This window comes from Dipodomys spectabilis, unplaced genomic scaffold, assembly GCF_019054845.1.
Source record: "Dipodomys spectabilis isolate Male_0828 unplaced genomic scaffold, ASM1905484v1 ptg000199l, whole genome shotgun sequence".
NCBI classification, from domain to species: Eukaryota; Metazoa; Chordata; class Mammalia; order Rodentia; family Heteromyidae; genus Dipodomys; species Dipodomys spectabilis.
In genome coordinates this window covers 2298612-2317716 of record NW_024870876.1, presented here as the reverse complement: position 1 = coordinate 2317716, position 19105 = coordinate 2298612, and the positions used below count along the sequence as shown (strand labels likewise).

Here is a 19105-nt window from a genome sequence, read left to right as displayed (position 1 = left end):
TAAACAAGTGTCAAAGGTACCAAAGGCTCTATCCAGAGCCAATCGCAGGAATCTTAGACAGCACTGAGGAAAAATCACAACCTGTAAGCAGCACAGAAGAATGAGAACTTAGTCCTGCTTCCCGATCATGAAGTGCAAAAGAAATATGAGAATTTCTTGAGGGAAGAAAGAGAAGTGATTGTCTTGGAAACTATCTAGCTCTCAGGAAGAATAAGAAGTGGGAAAAATGAAGAGGTTCTAATTTAACTGATGTACCACATGTGATCATTCAAATGTCTAATTACTGGGCTGGGAAGTTGGCTCAATGGTAGAGCGCTTGCCTTGCACGCCTGAGGCCCTGGGTTTGATTCCTCAGCTCCACATAAGCAAAAAGAAAAAAGCCAGAAGTGGTGTGTGGCTCAAGTGGTAGAGCGCTAGCCTTGAGCTGAAGAGCTGAGAGACAGCGCCCAGGCCCAGAGTTCAGGCCCCACGACCGGACCCCCAAAAAGAAAACAAAAACAAAAACAAAAAATCAAATGTCTAATTACTGAAATCAATAAAGCCTTATTAAGCAGTAAGAGATGTTTCGCTCCAATATTTCTATTCCCTCAATTTCTCATTCCCCTACCTGTTTAGTTTAAATTTACCCACAATCTAAAGCATTGAAATCTTAAATAAGAGCATAAACTTAAAGTTATTTATGTAATTTTGCAATATAAAACTGGCTAAATAAACAATATACACAAGGGTACTTCTGATAAAAAACTAAAAAGTTCTTAATGAATAAACTCTTACTTACCATGAAGGCATAGCCATATTCATATTTAATGTAACAGGCATAATTGGCCTACATGAGAATACAAAAACAGACAAGTCAGATTAAAGCCAAACCTGATAAATTCTGTCAATCAATAGTTGGTAGTTATTTTAGACTCATACAAAATTTCATGCTGTAGTATTTACTAACATGAACTGTTTTGTATTTTCACACCTAAATAAGCTGCTCTTTAGGCCCCCAACTATTTTCTAAAGGGAGAGAAACAACTGCAAAGAACTAAGCTAGCTAGGGGGGAAAAATTCTTTCTCAAGTCCTTACTTTACATTGTAACTTTTCAGGACATGAGAAGGCAAAACCAGAAATCAAGACAGTTGGAAATAAATATAAGAACAATTTACTGTTCAAACAATGTAGCATTAATTTCCATATGCTCAGATTACGCTTTGCTTATTGTCTATTTCTTAGCTTTGTACCTGCTAAATAAATTAAAGCTATGCCTAAGTGTCGCTTACATCTGAGGCAAGGCTGGCATGAAAAATAAGGGTGGACAATCAGAAATTATCCAGGCAAAAAGAAAAACATTCTAAAATCTAGATACTCCCTGTTTCCTACAATAAATCTATATTAGAAGTTACAAAACCTAAGTTGGATAAAAAGATATTAATATTCAACTGCTTTTCTAGAAAAGCAAGGCTCTAACAACTGTTCTGAATTACAAACCTAAAGATGAGAAATACTCACGCATGTGGGCAGATGTATTTGATATGTGAACTTCTGATACCAGCAAAGGCTTCTGCCCATCCATGCCTGGTGGAAAATATTATTTGGAAGCACTATTATATCCGATACTGTTTAAAATGACAACAAATAACAGTAACAACAGTATTTAAAATTTGTGATGTTAAAAAGTGTGGACTATCAGTATTATTAAACAGTATCATGGACCTAGAAACACCCCAACAGATTTTGCAGACAGTCTCATGCCTCTAGACAGGATGTATGTGCTTCTTCCTATTTTTCACTGTACTGCAGTTTTAAAAATATATTTGTGTATTTATATCCCTTTATAACTTTATAAACAAGTTATAATAGAGGCAAGACAGAGAAGATAATTCAAATTTTGTGTGAAAAAAGGCCTCAAAAGAATAAACGAGTTTTATTCTATTTTTGCATTATTGAAAACTTGAGTTAATATTCTTCCCTTGTGCATTTATGCAAAAATCTGTGTAGGCTCAAAATAAAACACAAGAAAACTGGAAAAAAATACTTAGGCAAGATATAAAGTCCTTTGACATATTTTTGATATTATTTCTGACTTTTTTCCATGATTACCACTTGAGAAATATGATCAGAGATGTCAGTGAGATCACCAGCCTAAATGCAAACAAAGCCCTGGGTTCATTTCTCCAGCTCCACTCAAAGAACAACAAATGTGATGGAAATGGGACATTCTCTACAGTTTCTTGCTTGTTTACATTTTACATTACACTTGATTTTTTATATGTTATTTCTAAAGGATAAAATAGAAGAAGTAACTTAAGCCTTTTGTAAAATTATCTGGACATGAATGTTAAAAACTTCTGTTGGGGCTGGGAAAGTGGCTCAGTGGTAGAGTGCTTGCCTTGCATACATGAAGCCCTGGATTTGATTCCTCAGCACCACATAATCAGGAAAAGCTGGAAGTGGCACTGTGGCTCAAGTGGTAGAGCGCTAGCCTTGAGCTGAAGAGCTGAGGGACAGTACCCTGGCCCAGAGTTCAGGCCCCTCGGCCGGCAAAAACAAAAACAAACAACTATACCAACTATGAACTAGACTATTCTAGGAGCTCTGTGTTTGTGCATGTGTGTAAGTGTGAGTTTTATGTACATATGTGAGATACAGACCATATGTAATGTACATTATACACATATATATATATATATATATCTTTGTAACTCTTACATATTTTACTTTGAAAACTATAAAACATTTTGGAAGAATTGAAAAGCTTCATAAATAAAAGATGTTTCGTGTTCACGGCCTAGAAGACAACATTTGTAAGACAGCAGGACTCCCTTAATTGATCATCAGTGAACATAATCTTTATGAGAACCTAGGTGAGTGTGCAGAAACTCACAAAGTCCTGGGAATTCAAGACTCAGAATAACTAAAACAATCTTTCAAATAACAAAGTTGTAAGGAGTGAAAACAGAAAGCAATAGAGAGGGTTATTCTGAGCAAAACATAATACATACACATCTTAAATACCATAATGAAATCCCTTGGTATAATGGAAAGACACTAAGGGTACTAGAGGGAGAAGGGAGGTTTGACAGAAAGGGTGAATGAAGATGAATATGGTCAATGTATAAAAACAGAATATTAAATTGTTTTTAAAAAGAGAGTAGGATGAGGGAAAATGATAAGAGTTAAGCAGGGTGTGTGTGAAAATGTTACAATGAAACCTCCCTTGTACAACTAATATGTGCTAAAACAAAAAAATTTTTAAAGAACAAAGTTGGAAGACTAACATTTCCCAACTTTAACATTACTACAATATAAGAAAGATGACAGTAGTAGCCCAAGAAGTATTGATGTATATCAACTGAGAACCCATGTCAACTTAAAAATACCAGAACAAATCCATAGAGAAGGAACAGTCATTTCAACAAATGTAATGGACAGGTGAGCATGTACATATACAGAATGATACTTGACTGCTACTTCACACTGTATATAAAATTAACACAAAATAGGCCGAAGACTTAAATATAGTAAATGAAACTTTTACTACCAGAATAAAACATGCATACATCTTTGTGACCTTGTCAGTGATTTTTGAGATACAATGGAACAACCAACAAAGAAAAACTACATAAACTGGAAATCATCAAAATTTAAAACTGCTGTGTTTCAAAGGACAATGAATAAAGTGAAAAGACAAGCAATTAGAAGAAATATTTGCAAACCTAAGTCTAATAATTGTTTAGTATCTATAATATATACAGAATAATATTACACACACACATAGACACACACACACACAATCCCCTCCCCATTTACAAATGGGCAAAGGACTTGAAGATAATTCTTCAAAGAAGACAAGACAAATTGCCAAAAGCATAGGAAAAATACCTAACATTATATTAGTCATTAAAGAGATACAGTGAGGGCAATGGAGCACCTCTGTATTCCTAGTCCTCAAGAGGCTAAGGTTGGAAGATCTCCAGTTTTAGGCTGGCCTGGTATAGACTTACAGTGAAACTCTGCCTCAAAAACAATGCGAATTCTATTTTATACCAGGATAGCTATAAAATTGTCTAAAAACAAACAAGAAAAACATAAAGAGGGCCAGGCATTAGTGGCTCATGCCTGTAATCATAGCTATCCAGAAGGCTGAGATCTGAGAATCTTGGTTTGAAGCCAATCTAAGGCAGGAATCTGTGAGACTCTTATCTCCAATTAACCACTCAAAAGCTGAAAGTGGAACTATAGCTCATGTGGAAGATTGTTAGCCTTGAGCAGAAAAGCTCAAGGACCTCTCCCAGGCCCTGAATTCAAACCCCAGGACCAAGGGGAGCAGGGTGGGAAAAGGGAGGACTTAAAGAATTACAAGAGCCTGGTAAAGCTGTAGAGAAATCAGAACAAATATATATTTCTGGTGAAAATATAAAATGGTCAGGCATTGTGAACAACAATTGGGTAGTTTCTCAATAAAGTAAGTGAAATTACTAAAGGACCCCAAAACTTCAATTCTAGACAGATACCCAAGAAAACTGAAAACATACAGATAAAATGCACATAAATGCTCATAACAGTATTATTCAGAACCACTAAAAGATGAAAATACTGTCAAAGGTCCATCAGTGGACAGATGGCTAATATACTTATGACAAGGTATTACTCCACTATAATAAACATTTTAAATTATGACATGCTGCCAAAGTGGATAAGTCTGAAAACTATTTTTTTTACTCCATCTCAAAACAAACCAACCAAACTGACTGCAAGATACATCATCATATCCACCAAAATGGTTATAATAATAATAATAAAAAGATAATAGTGTTGAAGAGGATGGAGAGAAACAGAACCCTTATACACTGTTGAAGAAATATAAACGGTGCAGCCACTTTTGAAAACCATCTGGCAAGTCGTCCAAACATTAAACATGAAGTTACCATATGATCCAGTTCAACTCCTAGGTCTATCCAACAGTACTGAAAACATGATGCCCACCCCCAAAACACATAAGAGTAATGCTCTTAGCAGCATTATTCTTCTCCCAAGTGGAAATAATCCAAATGCCCACTAAATTTTGAGGGAGACAGAGCATACACAAAGATATCTACAACTGCAAGCGAAGGATGAACTAATAAACAAAATATGGCATATCTATACAATGGAGTATGATTAAACAATGAAAAAGAATAAAGTACTTATTTGTACTGATAAATGGATCCTTGTTGATTTTTCCTAATTTAAGATATTGCATGCTAGTTATGTTCAGTGTCCTTGTGAATGAGGAACACAAGCTGGAATTCTGCAAGGTGATAGATCATATTTGCAGGTTCATCTCAAATGTTGACATAATCATGTATGTGTGTTTGTGTGTGGGTGGAGAGAAGATAAAGAAGGGAAGAAAAATGAAAAATGAGATGGAGACAGAGCAGATACCTCCACCTGCATGCAATGGACTGAATGCACAATGGAACATATTCAGTAAAGAATTAATGACTTGGAAAGCTCTAGGTTAGTGATGTGTCATTTTACTGTATACACATATGACAGAGTGTGGTGATGCAAGCCTTTGACCCCAGAACTAGGGAGATTGAAACAAACAGATTTCAAAAACAAGTCTTGCTTAAAGTTACACAGAAAGGTACTCTCAAAAAATATATACAAAAAAAAAAAAAAAATACACACCCTAGCCGGGAGCTGGTGGCTCACTCCTGTAATCCTAACTACTCAGGAGGCTGAGATTTGAGGATAGCAGTTCAAAGCCCATGAGACTCTTATCTCCAATTAACCACTAGAAAACTGGAAGTGGTGCTGTGCCTCAAGTGGTCCAGTGCTCGCCTTGATCTGAGGAGCTCAGAGACAGCGCCCAGGCCCAGAGTTCAAGCCCCACAACAGACAAAAACAACAACAACAACTACACACATACCTATTTTTAAAAACTTGGGTGATTTTGGGTGGTGCAATGTGTGTAAAAAAATTATTTTCTAGCAGGTGTTCAAAACTATAGTTCTAGCTATTTAGGAGACCAGTTTGAGGCCAGCCTAAGCCAAAACATTTGTGCATGTACCTGTTATTCCAGCTAGGGGGGAAGAATAAAAGGGTGGGTGCAGTGGTGCATGTACAACAGGGAAACACAAATAGGAAGACCTAGTCAAGGCTAGTCTGGGCATAAAGAGAGACAGGATCTAAAAAAATAACCAATACAAAGAGGGCCGCTGAAGTGGCTCAAGTGATACAGCATCTGCCTAACAAGTGCAAGGCCCTGAGTTCAAATACATGTGTGTGTGTTTCAAAGTATAAATCTTATAGAAAAACGAGTAAAAGGAGTTGGATATGCCAACAATTTGCAATTCCATATACATAAAGGTCAAAACCAGACAAAATTTATCTGTAGTAGCAAAGAATAATGGTTCCTACTAGAGATGAGAGGATACTAGCTAAAAAGGGAATGATGGAACATTTGGGAGGCTTTATCTACATCTGGTTGATGATTACATGGGTGTATGCATGTAAAGATTTATCCAGCTAGACAATTCAAGACTTGAATATTTGACTATATTATACACCAACACAATTAAAAAAAAAAAAGCTTAAAATCACAACCAAGTCAATCAGGATGCTAAGCTGAACCAATTTAAATTAAGAACTATATAACAGCTGCAGACCAGCTGATACATTCTCTTCTACTTGCCACATTCAATCACAAAGTGGTGAAGTATTTGGCTAATGGTCACTGGAGTTGGCTAAGTACAGTCTTTCTGGGCTCCCAGCAACTCATTGCTCATAGATTCTACTACTGGCATTAGGATAAGCAGTCTGAAAAATTAAGCTGAGGGAAATAGATAGTTGTCATGAGATTAGTCTGAAAAGATTTGGGAATTCATTTTAAGCCAAGACCACAGATACTAGGGGTTGGGATATGGCTTCAATAGTAGAATACTTGCCTAGTGTGTGGGAGGCCCTGAATTCCTTCCCCAGCACCACAAAAAACTTACAAAACCCCTCTGAGTCTACAGATAAAAATCATGTTCTTCCATGTAAAGGTATTAACTGTATTAACTGACTCAAGCCAATTCACAGCTCTATGCTAAACAACCCATTTAATAAACCTTTCATTGCCTTTCATTTTACACTTAAATTTATTACTGCTTTTTATGTGACTGTGACCTATTATACAATGTAGTTATATTTTGGCATTAATAATTAGCAAGTTTTCTAATATTTTCAATAAAATTAAGGGCAATATTTCACAGTATGAGTATAGTTAGCATTGCAAGTAATTTACTTACATTGTATACAATAAATAACATTATACAATATTCATAAATAGTTAACTTACTTTCACTCCCAAATAAAAATGGACCTATTTGTTACTCCCAGAAATGATCAAGCAGTCCAGTTATTCCTTGCTTCCAAGTACAAAGTGTAATAGAATCTGCTTTTGATGAAATTAGTCACTCTTTACCTGGGCCTGCAAATGTCCAAAGACTAAGAAACAGAATTACAACTGAGCTTCTCTACCTTACCTTTTTATCTGCTTCCTTTGCTCTGAGATACTGTCACTTCACTAAGGCCACTATTGGCCACTTCTAAAGGCGAGAACAGGATTGATGGATAAACATCTTGTGACAAGAGTTAAAACTACCACCAAAAACACATCTTTCTACTATGACCAGGCTCTCACTACCAATCCTGAGATGACCACCCAGATCATATCTTTGACCACAGGACCACACTTGTAATTGGACTGTCTAGAAAATGATGCATTCTTCTGGCACCCTGCCCAATCTTCCTCTGTTTAAACTTAAATCTCATGTACCCTGGAAGATGCCTCTTCCTAAAGAGTGCCCATACTGCAAAATAAACCCTTTTTTTGGTTGGTCATGGGGCATTCAGGACCTGAATGCTGTTGGGATTTCTTTTGCTTAAGGCTAGTGCTCTACCATTTTGAGCCACAGCTCCACTTCCAGTTTTCTGGTAGTTAATTGGAGATAAAAGTCTCAAGGACATTCCTGTCTAGGCAGGGTTCAAACTGTAATCCTCAGATCTAGCTTCCTGAGTGGCTAGGATTACAGGCATGAACCACTAGCACTTGGCCAAAATAAACCTTTTTGTGCCCTTCACCACAACTCTTGCTCTTATTTTGCATTTTGGAGCAAATGACCAGACCTAATGGGTAGAATCCCTGGAGTTAGGTCTTTAGCCTAGAACTCCTGTTACCAGATCTTTTCAACAATGTGATCTACAAGGCACTGCTGGGTATAGTGGCTCACATCTGTAATCCCAGAGCTCAGGAAGCTAAGGCAGGGAGATTATGAGTTCAAGGCCAAACAAGGTTATATACCTTATATACCCGTCTCACAAAATTAATTAATTAAATGCAACACCTATTTGTTATTCCTATAAAAGATAACAATATAATCAATTATAAAAGGTCAATTCCCTGGCCACTGCCAATGCTGATTTTATGTATGCCATTTTAGCTTCTATCCTCTTCAATTTCTAAGAGTATCACTAGTGTATTTTCCATTTCAGGATTTGTGCTAATGACCCCAGGGATAACTAAACAAGCCCTAAACATCATAGTATTATTTCAGCTAATTATAGCTTTGGGATTGCACAGCTACTTAAAGAAAAAACAATTGTCCACCTATTTATTCGACTCTGAATGGAACATGGTTTCAATTACATTCCTTAACATGGTTAGCTAGGTGGATGACAATCTTATTTCCTTCTGTTGGCTAGGTGGATGACAATCTTATTTCCTTCTGTTTTACAATGTAAAAACATTTTATGTAGTTGAGAAGTAATGACTTAAATCTATGGTGACTATATGAAACAGAACAAGATATATTTTAAATTTAATGTTAATTTCAGAAATGTTCTAGCTTTCTGCTAGCAAATCAGGTAAGTCTCTCCTCAGATCTCAACCTCCTAAGTAGCTACAATTATACATATGAGCCACTCCCAGCAAAACTCAAAAACTCTTCCCTCTTTTCCAAAGGATCTTTAATATGTACAGAGATCCAAACTGATAAAAATGCATGTCTGTACATATGTGAATATATGCTTTGTTCTGTCCTCTGAAGGCTCAGAAGAAACAACTGAAATAAGCACATACAACACCCAACTCTTTGGTTCCTACAGACTGTTCTTTACCTGAAAGAACCAAGCCTGGTGGTGGTTTGGGGGGAAAGGACTGAGGAGACTGAGTCCAGGACTAAATCCTAGAAAATCTTATTTCTTTTATTTTTGCCAGTCCTGAGGCTTGAACTCAGGGCCTTGGCACTGTCTCTGAGCTCCTTTTGCTCAAGGCTAGCACTCTACCACTTGAGCCACAGCACCACTTTCAGCTTTTTCTGTTTATGTGGCACTGAGAAATTGAACCCAGGGCTTCATGCATGCTAGGCAAGCACTTTACCACTAAGCCACATTCCCAGTCCCCTGGAAAAGATCTTAATTACACCAGAAAGTAAAGACATGCTCAAATAATGGGGGAGGGGAGTTGTATGCCCAAAGAAAACAGCCTGGGGCTGGGAAGGTGGCTCAGTGGTAGAGCGCTTGCCTTGCATGCCTGAGGCCCTGGGTTCGATTCCTCAGCACCACATAAGCAAAAAGAAAAAAGCCGGAAGTGGCGCTGTGGCTCAAGTGGTAGAGTGCTAGCCTTGAGCTGAAGAGCTGAGGGACAGCGCCCAGGCCCAGAGTTCAGGCCCCACGTCCGGACCCAAAAAAAAAGAAAACAACCTGAATATGTTCCCACTGGCCAAGTGTAAAGACAATTTGAGCCTCAAAATAAATGACAGGTTTAAGCAACAGATTATAATCCTCAGAGTAAAACAAGAATCTGAAAGCTTGTACTGATTTAAAACCTTCAAATGAATATATACATACATAAGGGAAATAGACTCAATCCCACTGTAGACTCCAATAGTCAAGAATAATTTTTTTTTTTTTTTTTTGGTCAGTCGTGGGGCCTGAACTCTGGGCCTGGGTGCTGTCCCTCAGCTCTTCAGCTCAAGGCTAGCACTCTACCACTTGAGCCACAGCACCACTTCCGGCTTTTTCTGCTTATGTGGTGCTGAGGAATCGAACCCAGGGCCTCATGCATGCAAGGCAAACGAGCTGAAGAGCTGAGGGGCAGCACCCAGGCCCAGGGTTCAGGCCCCACGACTAACAACAATAACAAAAAGAATTAAAAATTTTTAAATTTTTTTTCATTAAAAAAATTTTTTATTACCTTTAAGTAGTTGTACAAAGAAGTTCCCATTCTACAAAACAGTATATGAGTACAGTGTCTGATAACATTGTCACTCATTGCTCCTAACCCACCCCTTCTCTCACTTTTTTTTTTTGAGATTATGTGACTACATAAATTTCACATATTTCACAGTATTGTGGAACAGTAAGTCACAAACACATTTTAACCTTCACAAGGCAAATTGTCATTATCATGATCTACAACATTTGTGAATTCTATGAGCTTTGACAATAATTTCTTCCACTTTTTTTCTGTTTATGCCAGTATTGGGCCTTGAAGTGAGCACCTCAAGCTCTGGTTCAGCTTTTTTGTTCATGGTTGATGTTCAACTACTTGAGCCATACCCCTAGACCAGCTTTTGCTGGTTAATTGGAGATAGGAGTCTCTTGGACTTTTCTACCCTGGCTGGCTTCAAATAATGATCTCAGCCTCCTGAATAGCTAGGATTATAGGTGTGAGCCAGTACTTACACCTGGCTCAAAGGTCATAATTTCATCTTTCTACATTTAAATATGGTATTGGGCAACTATCACAACCATTAGTGTATGCTAAATCCATGGGTGAAAATATGGTGAGAAAATAATTATCTTCATTAATATCAAGGTATCTTCCTACAAATTATTTGTAAACACCTATTAATAAAGTACACCTCTGTGGATGTTTGTGATGGCAATTCTAGAAACAATTACATCCAGAGGGCTCTGACATAATGAATGGATTAATCACATTATGGAGTCATACTACAGAGGTGTTACTACAAGTGGTAAAAGGTAGGAGGTAGGACCTTCTTAGAGAAAGGGGGTCACCAGGGGTGCATCCTTAAGGAGCAGATCCTTTTCCAGTCCCTTTCTAGATTCTCATTCTCTGCTTCCTATCTACCAAAAAGTGAAGATCAACCTCTCACCACCATAGTGTTCTATCCAAACACATGAGGAAAGGCAACCATACACTGACCATGAGTTCAAATAAATCTTCCCTCCTTTACCTTGTTCTCTGAGGTAATTCAGTCACAGTTACAATAATACAACTATCTTAACCAAAAGAGAAAACATGTAAAGTGACCTATAATGGAACAAAAATCAGCTGGAAGCCAATGGCTCACTCCTGTAATCCTAGCTACTCAGGAGGCTAAGATCTGAGGATCGAGGTTCAAAGCCTGTCCGGGCAGGAAAGGCCATGAAACTCTTATCTCTAATAAACCACCGGAAAAACGGAAGTGGTCTGTGGCTCAAATGGTAGGGTGCTAGCCTGGAGCTGAAGAGCTGAGGGACAGTGCTCAGGCCCAGAATTCAAGCCACATGACCAACAAAAAAAAAAAAAAAACACCACACTCTGTGTGATATGATACACTGAGGTAAGCATAACAACATTCATGTGTTGTTCCTACTAGAAAGGGATAAATCACAAGATAAAACCCAAACCAAGGGCCATTCTATAAGTGACTACCTTGTATGCTTGAAAAAAAACCTCAGCTGTTATGAAAGACAACTTCCAAAGTGAAGGAGAGTAAGAAAATATGATAACTGAATGTAATACCTGATGACAGATTAGATTCAGGGCAGATAAAGAACATTATAAGCCAGGTGCCAGTGGCTCATTCCTGTAATCCTAGCTACTCATGAGGCTGAGATCTGAGGATCCCGGTTCAAAGCCAGCTCGGGCAGGAAAAATCTGTGAGACTGATCTCCAATAAACCACTCAGAAAACCAAAAGTGGCACTGTGGCTCAAGTAGTAGAGAGCTAGCTTGAGCTGAAGAGCTGAGGGATAGCACCAAGGCCCAGAGTTCAAGCCTCAAGACTGACAAAAAGAAAAAAAGGGGGGGGGGGAGGAGTGTAGTTATAAAGGTGGGAGGGAAGGGATGGTAGGGGAAAAACAAAGGAGAAGGCAACAATGCTTGATAAGAAATATACTCATTACCTTGCTCATGTAACTGTAACCCCTCTGTACAGTATTTTCACAATTAAAAAAAGTACTTAAAAAAAAAGAACACTATAGTCATATAAAAAAATGTGAATACAAACAAGACCACACTAAAGCTACCAGCACGATTATGTTTATTGCAGCATTATTTACCATAGCTAAAATATGGAACCAATGGATCAAGAAAATGTGGTATATATACACAATGGAATTTTATGCCTCCATCAGAAAGAATGACATTGCCCCATTTGTTAGGAAATGGAAAGACTTAGAAAAAATTATATTAAGTGAAGTAAGCCAGGCCCAAAGAAACATAGGTCCCATGGTTTCCCTTATTTGCAATAACTAGTATATGTCTGAGTCAAGCAGAAAAGGTCAGATAAGTTGATGTTAGGGAAATGAACCCTAAGATATGTATTCAAATTTTTTTTCTTTCATGCGACTATTTCTAACACATTTGTAAGATTATTTCTTTGTTGCTTTGTATGTCCCTCCCCCACGGTATAACTGCTGCTTTCACTGTATTTGATGTCAGTATAATTTGTGGAGGGGAAGGGAAAAAACAAAACGTTTAAATAGGGATACAGGTGGACCCATTGCAACAATAAGATGTACAAGTCGTTATGTGGAAAACAAACTTTACAACTTTGGTGGGGGCGGAGGATGGGGGGGCGGGGGGAGGATGGGGAGGGATAGGAAGGGGAAACAAAGGAGGAGGCTACAATGCTTGATAAGAAATGTACTCATTGTCTTCCCCATGTAATTGTAACCCCTCTGTACAGTATTTTCACAATTAAAAAAAATGTGAATAGAAGTGTTGGATTAGATGGTAGAATTAGATCAGTACTAAATTCTAGATTGATGGTCTTACTGTGATTATGCAGGAGTATCTGTCTTTATATGTAAAAATATACACTTCAGTAACAAGGACTAATGAGTCAGTGTGTCTGCAACTTATTTGTAAATAGTCCAAAATGTTAATCTGAAAAACATACATGGAGCTATAAATGCTATTTCTGTAACTTTCATATAAATTTGAAGTTGTTTTTAAAAGTAAATGAAATTAAAACATAACAATAATGGAATATAATCCTCTGAATCTGAATCTGTACAAAATACTGAGCAAACAACTAGTTTGTCTATCAAATAAAAGACATGATAGCAAATAGTGATTCAATCAATAATCATTAAGAGTTGCTTAAAATACTGGATGCAAGTCTGATGAAGAACAATTTATGTAATCTCAAAGTATCTCCCCACAACTTGCTCTATTACAAAGGAAAAATAACTGCAATAGAAAACCCTGATACTACCTTAATCAAGCAACCCAAGTTAACACCAGTAATAACAAACATGACATCATTCATCTCTTGATATGATACAATGAATAGGACCCAGCACTTATATAACATTAATACCAAAAATGTATAAATTCATCTAGAATGAGTCAATATCAAATAAATTTAAAGATAAGGATGTTCTCTGAAAAAAAATGCCAGTGTCATGAACAACATTTCTGCCTGGGAAATTCTGCCACATGAAAAGACATTGAAGAGATGTGACAACTAAATTCAATGTGTGATGGGGAATTGAATCCCAAGAGGTAATGGGATGGCTAGAAAGGATAGTACTAACACACAAGCAAAGTTTGCATATGCAGTGTATAATATTCTGAGTTTGAAAACTGTAGTTATATAAAAGACTGTGCTTATATAATCATAAAGCATTCAATTTATATATAACTTACATGACTTACATAGCATACAGGAAATACATACTAAAGTGTTCTGAAAGTAAGCAATCACATATGCAACTTACCCTCAAAGGGTACAGCAAACATAGATTATATTCAATAAATACAGAGATTAGTAAATTTAGGTAAAGGACACTAAGAAATCTATTTTTTTGCAGCTCATCTATGAATCTGTAAATATTTCAAAACAAAACTTTCTTAAATGCTAAATGTAAAATAAATAGGCTATCTTTGGGCTGTGGGATTTCAAGTCATTTCTTTATAAGCATAGTTGCATTTTGAAATTTTTTACAATACAATTATTTTCCAAACCACAACAAAAGCTATTTTTATTTTAGAAGAAAAACTGATCTCATACGCTATACCCTAAAACATATTTCCTCAAATATTAACTTCACAGTTCATTATAAATTATCCTTTGATCACATGTGCTTCTAAAACTTCTTTTTTTTTTTTTTTGAGGGAGTCACTAGGCTGAGGATTAAACCCGGGGCCATGTTAAACTGTCACTTGTTAAACTGGTTTGTTGAGTTTTATCATGTATTCATGGAACCAATCTAGAATAAGCTTTTCTATAGCAATACCCCACACAGTGTGTTCACAACCAGAGACATTGAATTTTTTAATGTAAACTTTAGTCATGGGCTGGGAAAGCAGCTCAGTAGTAAGAGTGCTTGCGTAGCATGCATGAGGCCCTAGGTTTGATTCCTCAGCACCACATAAGCGGAAAAAGCCGGAAGTGGCCCTGTGGCTCTAGTGGTAGAGCGCTAGCCTTGAGCTGAAGAGCTGAGCCCAGGCTCAGAGTTTAGGCCCCACGACTGACCCCAAAAAAAAAAGTCAGGATCTTGATTGTCCTCACAATTACACTCTTAACTTCAAGACTGCAGAATGGACATGGAGTCCATAGAGAATCTGGCTACACTGAAGCTTTTTTTATTTGGACTGGTCCTTCAGGCCTAGAAGCTCTCTTACTGGGTAAGTTATAAGGTAAGCAAGCATCTCCCTGGCTTGCAGAACCACGAAGGGTTTGGTAATAAAGCAGAGGTTCTGCTATTTAAGTGGCTCCTTTTTGTAAAATAAACCTGTCCTTTTCATCAGATAAACTGACAAAGTCTAATAATGTTTCTCTGAAACTCCATACTAGTCTTACTATGGCATAAAATATGAAAAATCAATCTTCAGAACTGATCTATCCCAGGAGCTGGTTGTTCATACCTAATTCTATCTACTCATGAGGCTATGATCTGAATTCATCCATCCAAGACAAAAATCTACAAAACTCTATCTCTAAAATAACCAGCAAAAAGCTGGACTCAAGTGGCACGGCTCAATGAAGCAATCAATGCCAATGAAGCAATCAAGTTGAGCAAATCTGAGGCCCTGCCTCCAAACCTCAGCCCTAAGTTGAAATCACCATTCTAGGAAAAACAAAAATAGATCTACCCCATCTAGCCTGTGTGAAGAGCCGTAACACTTAATCTCATCTGATCTCCAAAGCTAAGAAGGTGAAGCCTGGGATTAGTAGCTGGAAAGGGAAATTAATCTAGCTGCATGTCTCATTATTCATTCATACATACATACATACATACATACACCCATTCTTTCATTCTGAGATTTTGCAGTGTTGCCTGGGATGGTTCTAGGTTCAAGTGACCCTCCTTCCTGCACCACCCTGTCCCCATTGGATGCCTCATTTTAAATAATCTTCAATAAAGTTTTCACTACTTTATTAAAATTTATCTTCTGTGTTTCTTCCAACTGCTATTTTTAAGGACATTCACACTTTACCTAAGTTTCAAACATAATCACAAATTTAAATACAAAGTAAAAGCCTCTCAATATGGAAAAATCTTGAGTAAAAAATAAATCACAAGCCAGGCACCAGTGGCTCATGCCTATAATCCTAGCTACTCAGGAAGCTGAGATCTGAGGATTGTAATTCAAAGCCAGCTGGGGCAAAAAAGTCCCCATAAGACTTTTTTTTTAACCAGTCCTGGGACTTGAACTCAGGGCCTGGGCTAGCACTTGAGCCATAACGCCACTTCTGGCTTTTTCTGTTTATGTGGTACTGAGGGCTTCACGAATGCTAGGCAAGCAGTCTACCACTAAGCCACATACCCAGCCCCCCCCCCCCCCATAAGACTCTTATCTCAAATTAACCACTCAAAAACCAGAAGTAGAGCAGTGGCTCAAAGTGGCAGAGTGTTAGCCTTGACCAAAAGAGCCCAGGGACACTGCCCAGGCCTTAACTTCATGCTCTATGAAGTTAAGGTGGTAGATCCATGGTAAAAAGTTTGTCCAGAACACATAAGATTCTAAGTTTCATTCTCAGCACTGCAAAAGCAAAATAAAATGCTTGATGAGCCTCTGCCTCTGACTTTCAGCTTATCTTCTCTGTTCATGTATCACCTAATCCAAAACTCTGCACGTCTTAAGTTGCTACCATTTCAACTAATACCCAGTGCCACTAGACCAGGTGGTTCACACCTGTAATCCTAGCTGCTCAGGAGGCTGAGATCTGAGGATTAAGGTTGGAAGCTAGCACCAGCATGAAAGTCTGCGAATCTTTTGTCTCCAATAAAAAAAAAGCGGGAAGTGTCATAATGGCTCAAGTGGTAGAGTGCTAGCCTTGAGCAAGAAGGAACCCAAGGACAGCATTCAGACCCACGAGGGAGGGGGGGGGGAGGAGGAAGGGGGGAGGGGGAGAGGAAGGGGGGAGGGAGGGGGAAGAAGGGGGGAGGGAGGGGGAGGAAGGGGGGAGGGAGGGGGAGGGGGGAGAGAGATCAACTAGTCCCTCTCCAACTGCTCTGAAATTCCAACTCCCCTGGAAAGCTGTACTGCATACCCTCTACAAAAATTCCACTCTTCTCTGGTATCCAATACCCCCAAGTAATCAAGGAGTAGTTTACAATTTTAAAATGTTCCAGAAAGAGAAATTGAAAAATTATAAATTCAAGATAGAGGGATAAATTCTGGGAGTTTCTCAAGCAGAAACGATAGTTATCTTAACACAGAAAGAAATACCATTAGCAATCTTTGGTTATGCATTTTCAGCATTCTTAAACATAAACCTTTGACCAGTAAGCAAAGTTACGTGACTCTATTTCATGAGTTATAAATAATGGCACCTACCCAGTGTCTCCCAGTCCATGAAGGAAAATAACCTAAAAGAGAAGGGAGAAAAAAAAATTTTAATCCCCCCCCAAAAAAATCCACACTAAACAGTTACTTGCTGTAGCTCTGGGTATGGTGAAGGTAGAATGAAAAGTCTTTTCCTACAACAGAATTGTTTGACAGGCAAACTGATCTTACTTTAAAAGGGCAAAATTACGAATCAGCCTTTGGAATTTGTTTTTTCCTTTTCTTTAAGAAAATGTCTTGCTAGGTAGCCCAGCTGGCTTGGAACTGGCAGCCCACTAGCTTCAACCTCCCTAGTACTAGGATCCCAAGCAGGAGCTACCCCACCCAGCTACTTCTCCCTTTAATCCTTGAAGATAATTAAGATAATTAGCGAGGGATTTTAACACTTAGAGGTCCCACGAAGACATCCTCAAATGCAAATGGTCATGCTCTAAGAAAACTAGTTTGTCTCTGTCAAGTCACCAAAGTTTCACATATATATATATATATATATATATATATATACTTTCTTTCCCCATCCCAATAAAAGGATTTTCGGGAGCAAAAGTTTGAGATTCTCACAGCCAAGTTTCCTACCCACGGCCAGCATCTTTCCGGTTTTTAAGGACACTAAATCCTAAACTTTCACTGAGGACAAGAGTGCAAAGCAGAGCACTGGGGCACACCTCCCCGCAATCCGCGCACAAGCCGCGGCACGGGTCCCTCTGTCCAGCCGCGTCCACCGAGGGGTCCGCAGCCCGGTATCCCGGCCGGTCGGTGACCGCAATGCAGAGGCCCCGGGGCAGGGGCGCGACGTCCCGCAGCGTCGCGTCCCCAGGCCGGGCCTCCGCACCGAGGCCCGCCTGCCGACCCACCCGCACGTACCCACCCGGGCAGGCAGGGGCGGGCGCTCCCGCCCTCCGGCCGCCCCCACCCCGGGCCTAGGACCGCGCCGGGCCCACTGGGCCCCTCCGAGCTCCAGTGGCCGCCACTCACCGCGGCGGTGGCTTTGCGGGCGGCGGGCACAACGGCGGGCAGCGGGGCGGACATGTTATTGCCGCACATCCACCGGCTCAGCAGACAGCGCGTCGGAAGCGGAAGGGAGAAGCGGGCGCCGGCCGCGGCCCAAGGGCGTGCGAGCGGCGGAGTCCCGGCCCCCGAGTCCCGGCCCGCCCCGCCGGGCGCGCGCTCAGGCGCGTGCGCGCCGACACGGCGCCGCACCGCGGTCCGCCAGCTCCGCGCGTTCCTGGGGCCCGCCGCCCCTCCCCCGCGGCCGGCCTCGCGCGTCACAATGTGGTGGCTGCTCCCGGGGCCCCAGCTCGAGCGCGGCCCGAGCCGACCTGCGCCCGCCCTGCTCTCCCGAACCGCGCATGCTCGGGCCACGGAGGCGCGCGTCCACTACACCCAACCCCGAGTGCGCCTTCCCGCCCTCCCGCACCGGTGTACTGGACAGCCCCGGCGGGAACAGTCGAGCTTCTGCGGCGTTTCCATTTGGGACTACATCCGTGTGTGGACTGGGCTTGATGCCGCCCTTCTTGCAAACCTTCCTTCGAAAAGCAAAACTCGCCGGAGTCACCGGGAATCCACTGGGTCCCTAAATTGATCGCCACTGCTTACTGGGTGGGTGTCGGTGGCTACAATAGGGATTCAATCACAGGACTGCACGCGTGGCTGCACCGCCTGAAAATGCTTATTGCATGCATGATATGGAATGGGCAAGACATAGGAACACTAAGGCCAAAATGTGGTCTTGAGCAGGCTACAATTCCTTGCAGTAAGGGAAAGGCTACATGCAATCCTTGTATGGCATTGTGTCGGACTGGGGAACAAAACACAAGGACAGAGCACAGTCCTCTTTGTCACACTGTGGCCCCAGTACCGAGGGTTCAGGTCTTGCTCAAACTACTTTCATCATTCCTGTCCTGGATTCCAGTAGCAAGAATTTTGGCACTCTCAAAAAAAAAAAAAAAGTTGCTTAATGGGCTGGGAAGGTGGCTCAGTGGTAGAGTGCTTGCCTTACATGAATGAGGCCCTGGGTTCGATTCCTCAGCACCACATAAGAAGAAAAAGCCAGAA

At 40.0% G+C, this 19105-nt stretch overlaps 1 protein-coding gene across 1 annotated transcript in view; it reads right to left on the bottom strand.

The window, feature by feature from the left end:
• Lypla1 (lysophospholipase 1) overlaps positions 1 to 18205 on the bottom strand; it is a 32567-nt gene extending 14362 nt beyond the window's left edge. Inside the window, exons 1-4 of the mRNA XM_042696139.1 lie at positions 18026 to 18205; positions 17042 to 17073; positions 1499 to 1564; positions 779 to 826 (exon numbers count right to left, since the gene is read on the bottom strand). Coding sequence (XP_042552073.1) covers positions 779 to 826; positions 1499 to 1564; positions 17042 to 17073; positions 18026 to 18094 — 215 coding nt within the window. The 5' untranslated portion in view covers positions 18095 to 18205. The remainder of the gene's footprint in view (positions 1 to 778; positions 827 to 1498; positions 1565 to 17041; positions 17074 to 18025) is intronic.
• Between the last annotated feature and the right edge of the window lie 900 nt (positions 18206 to 19105).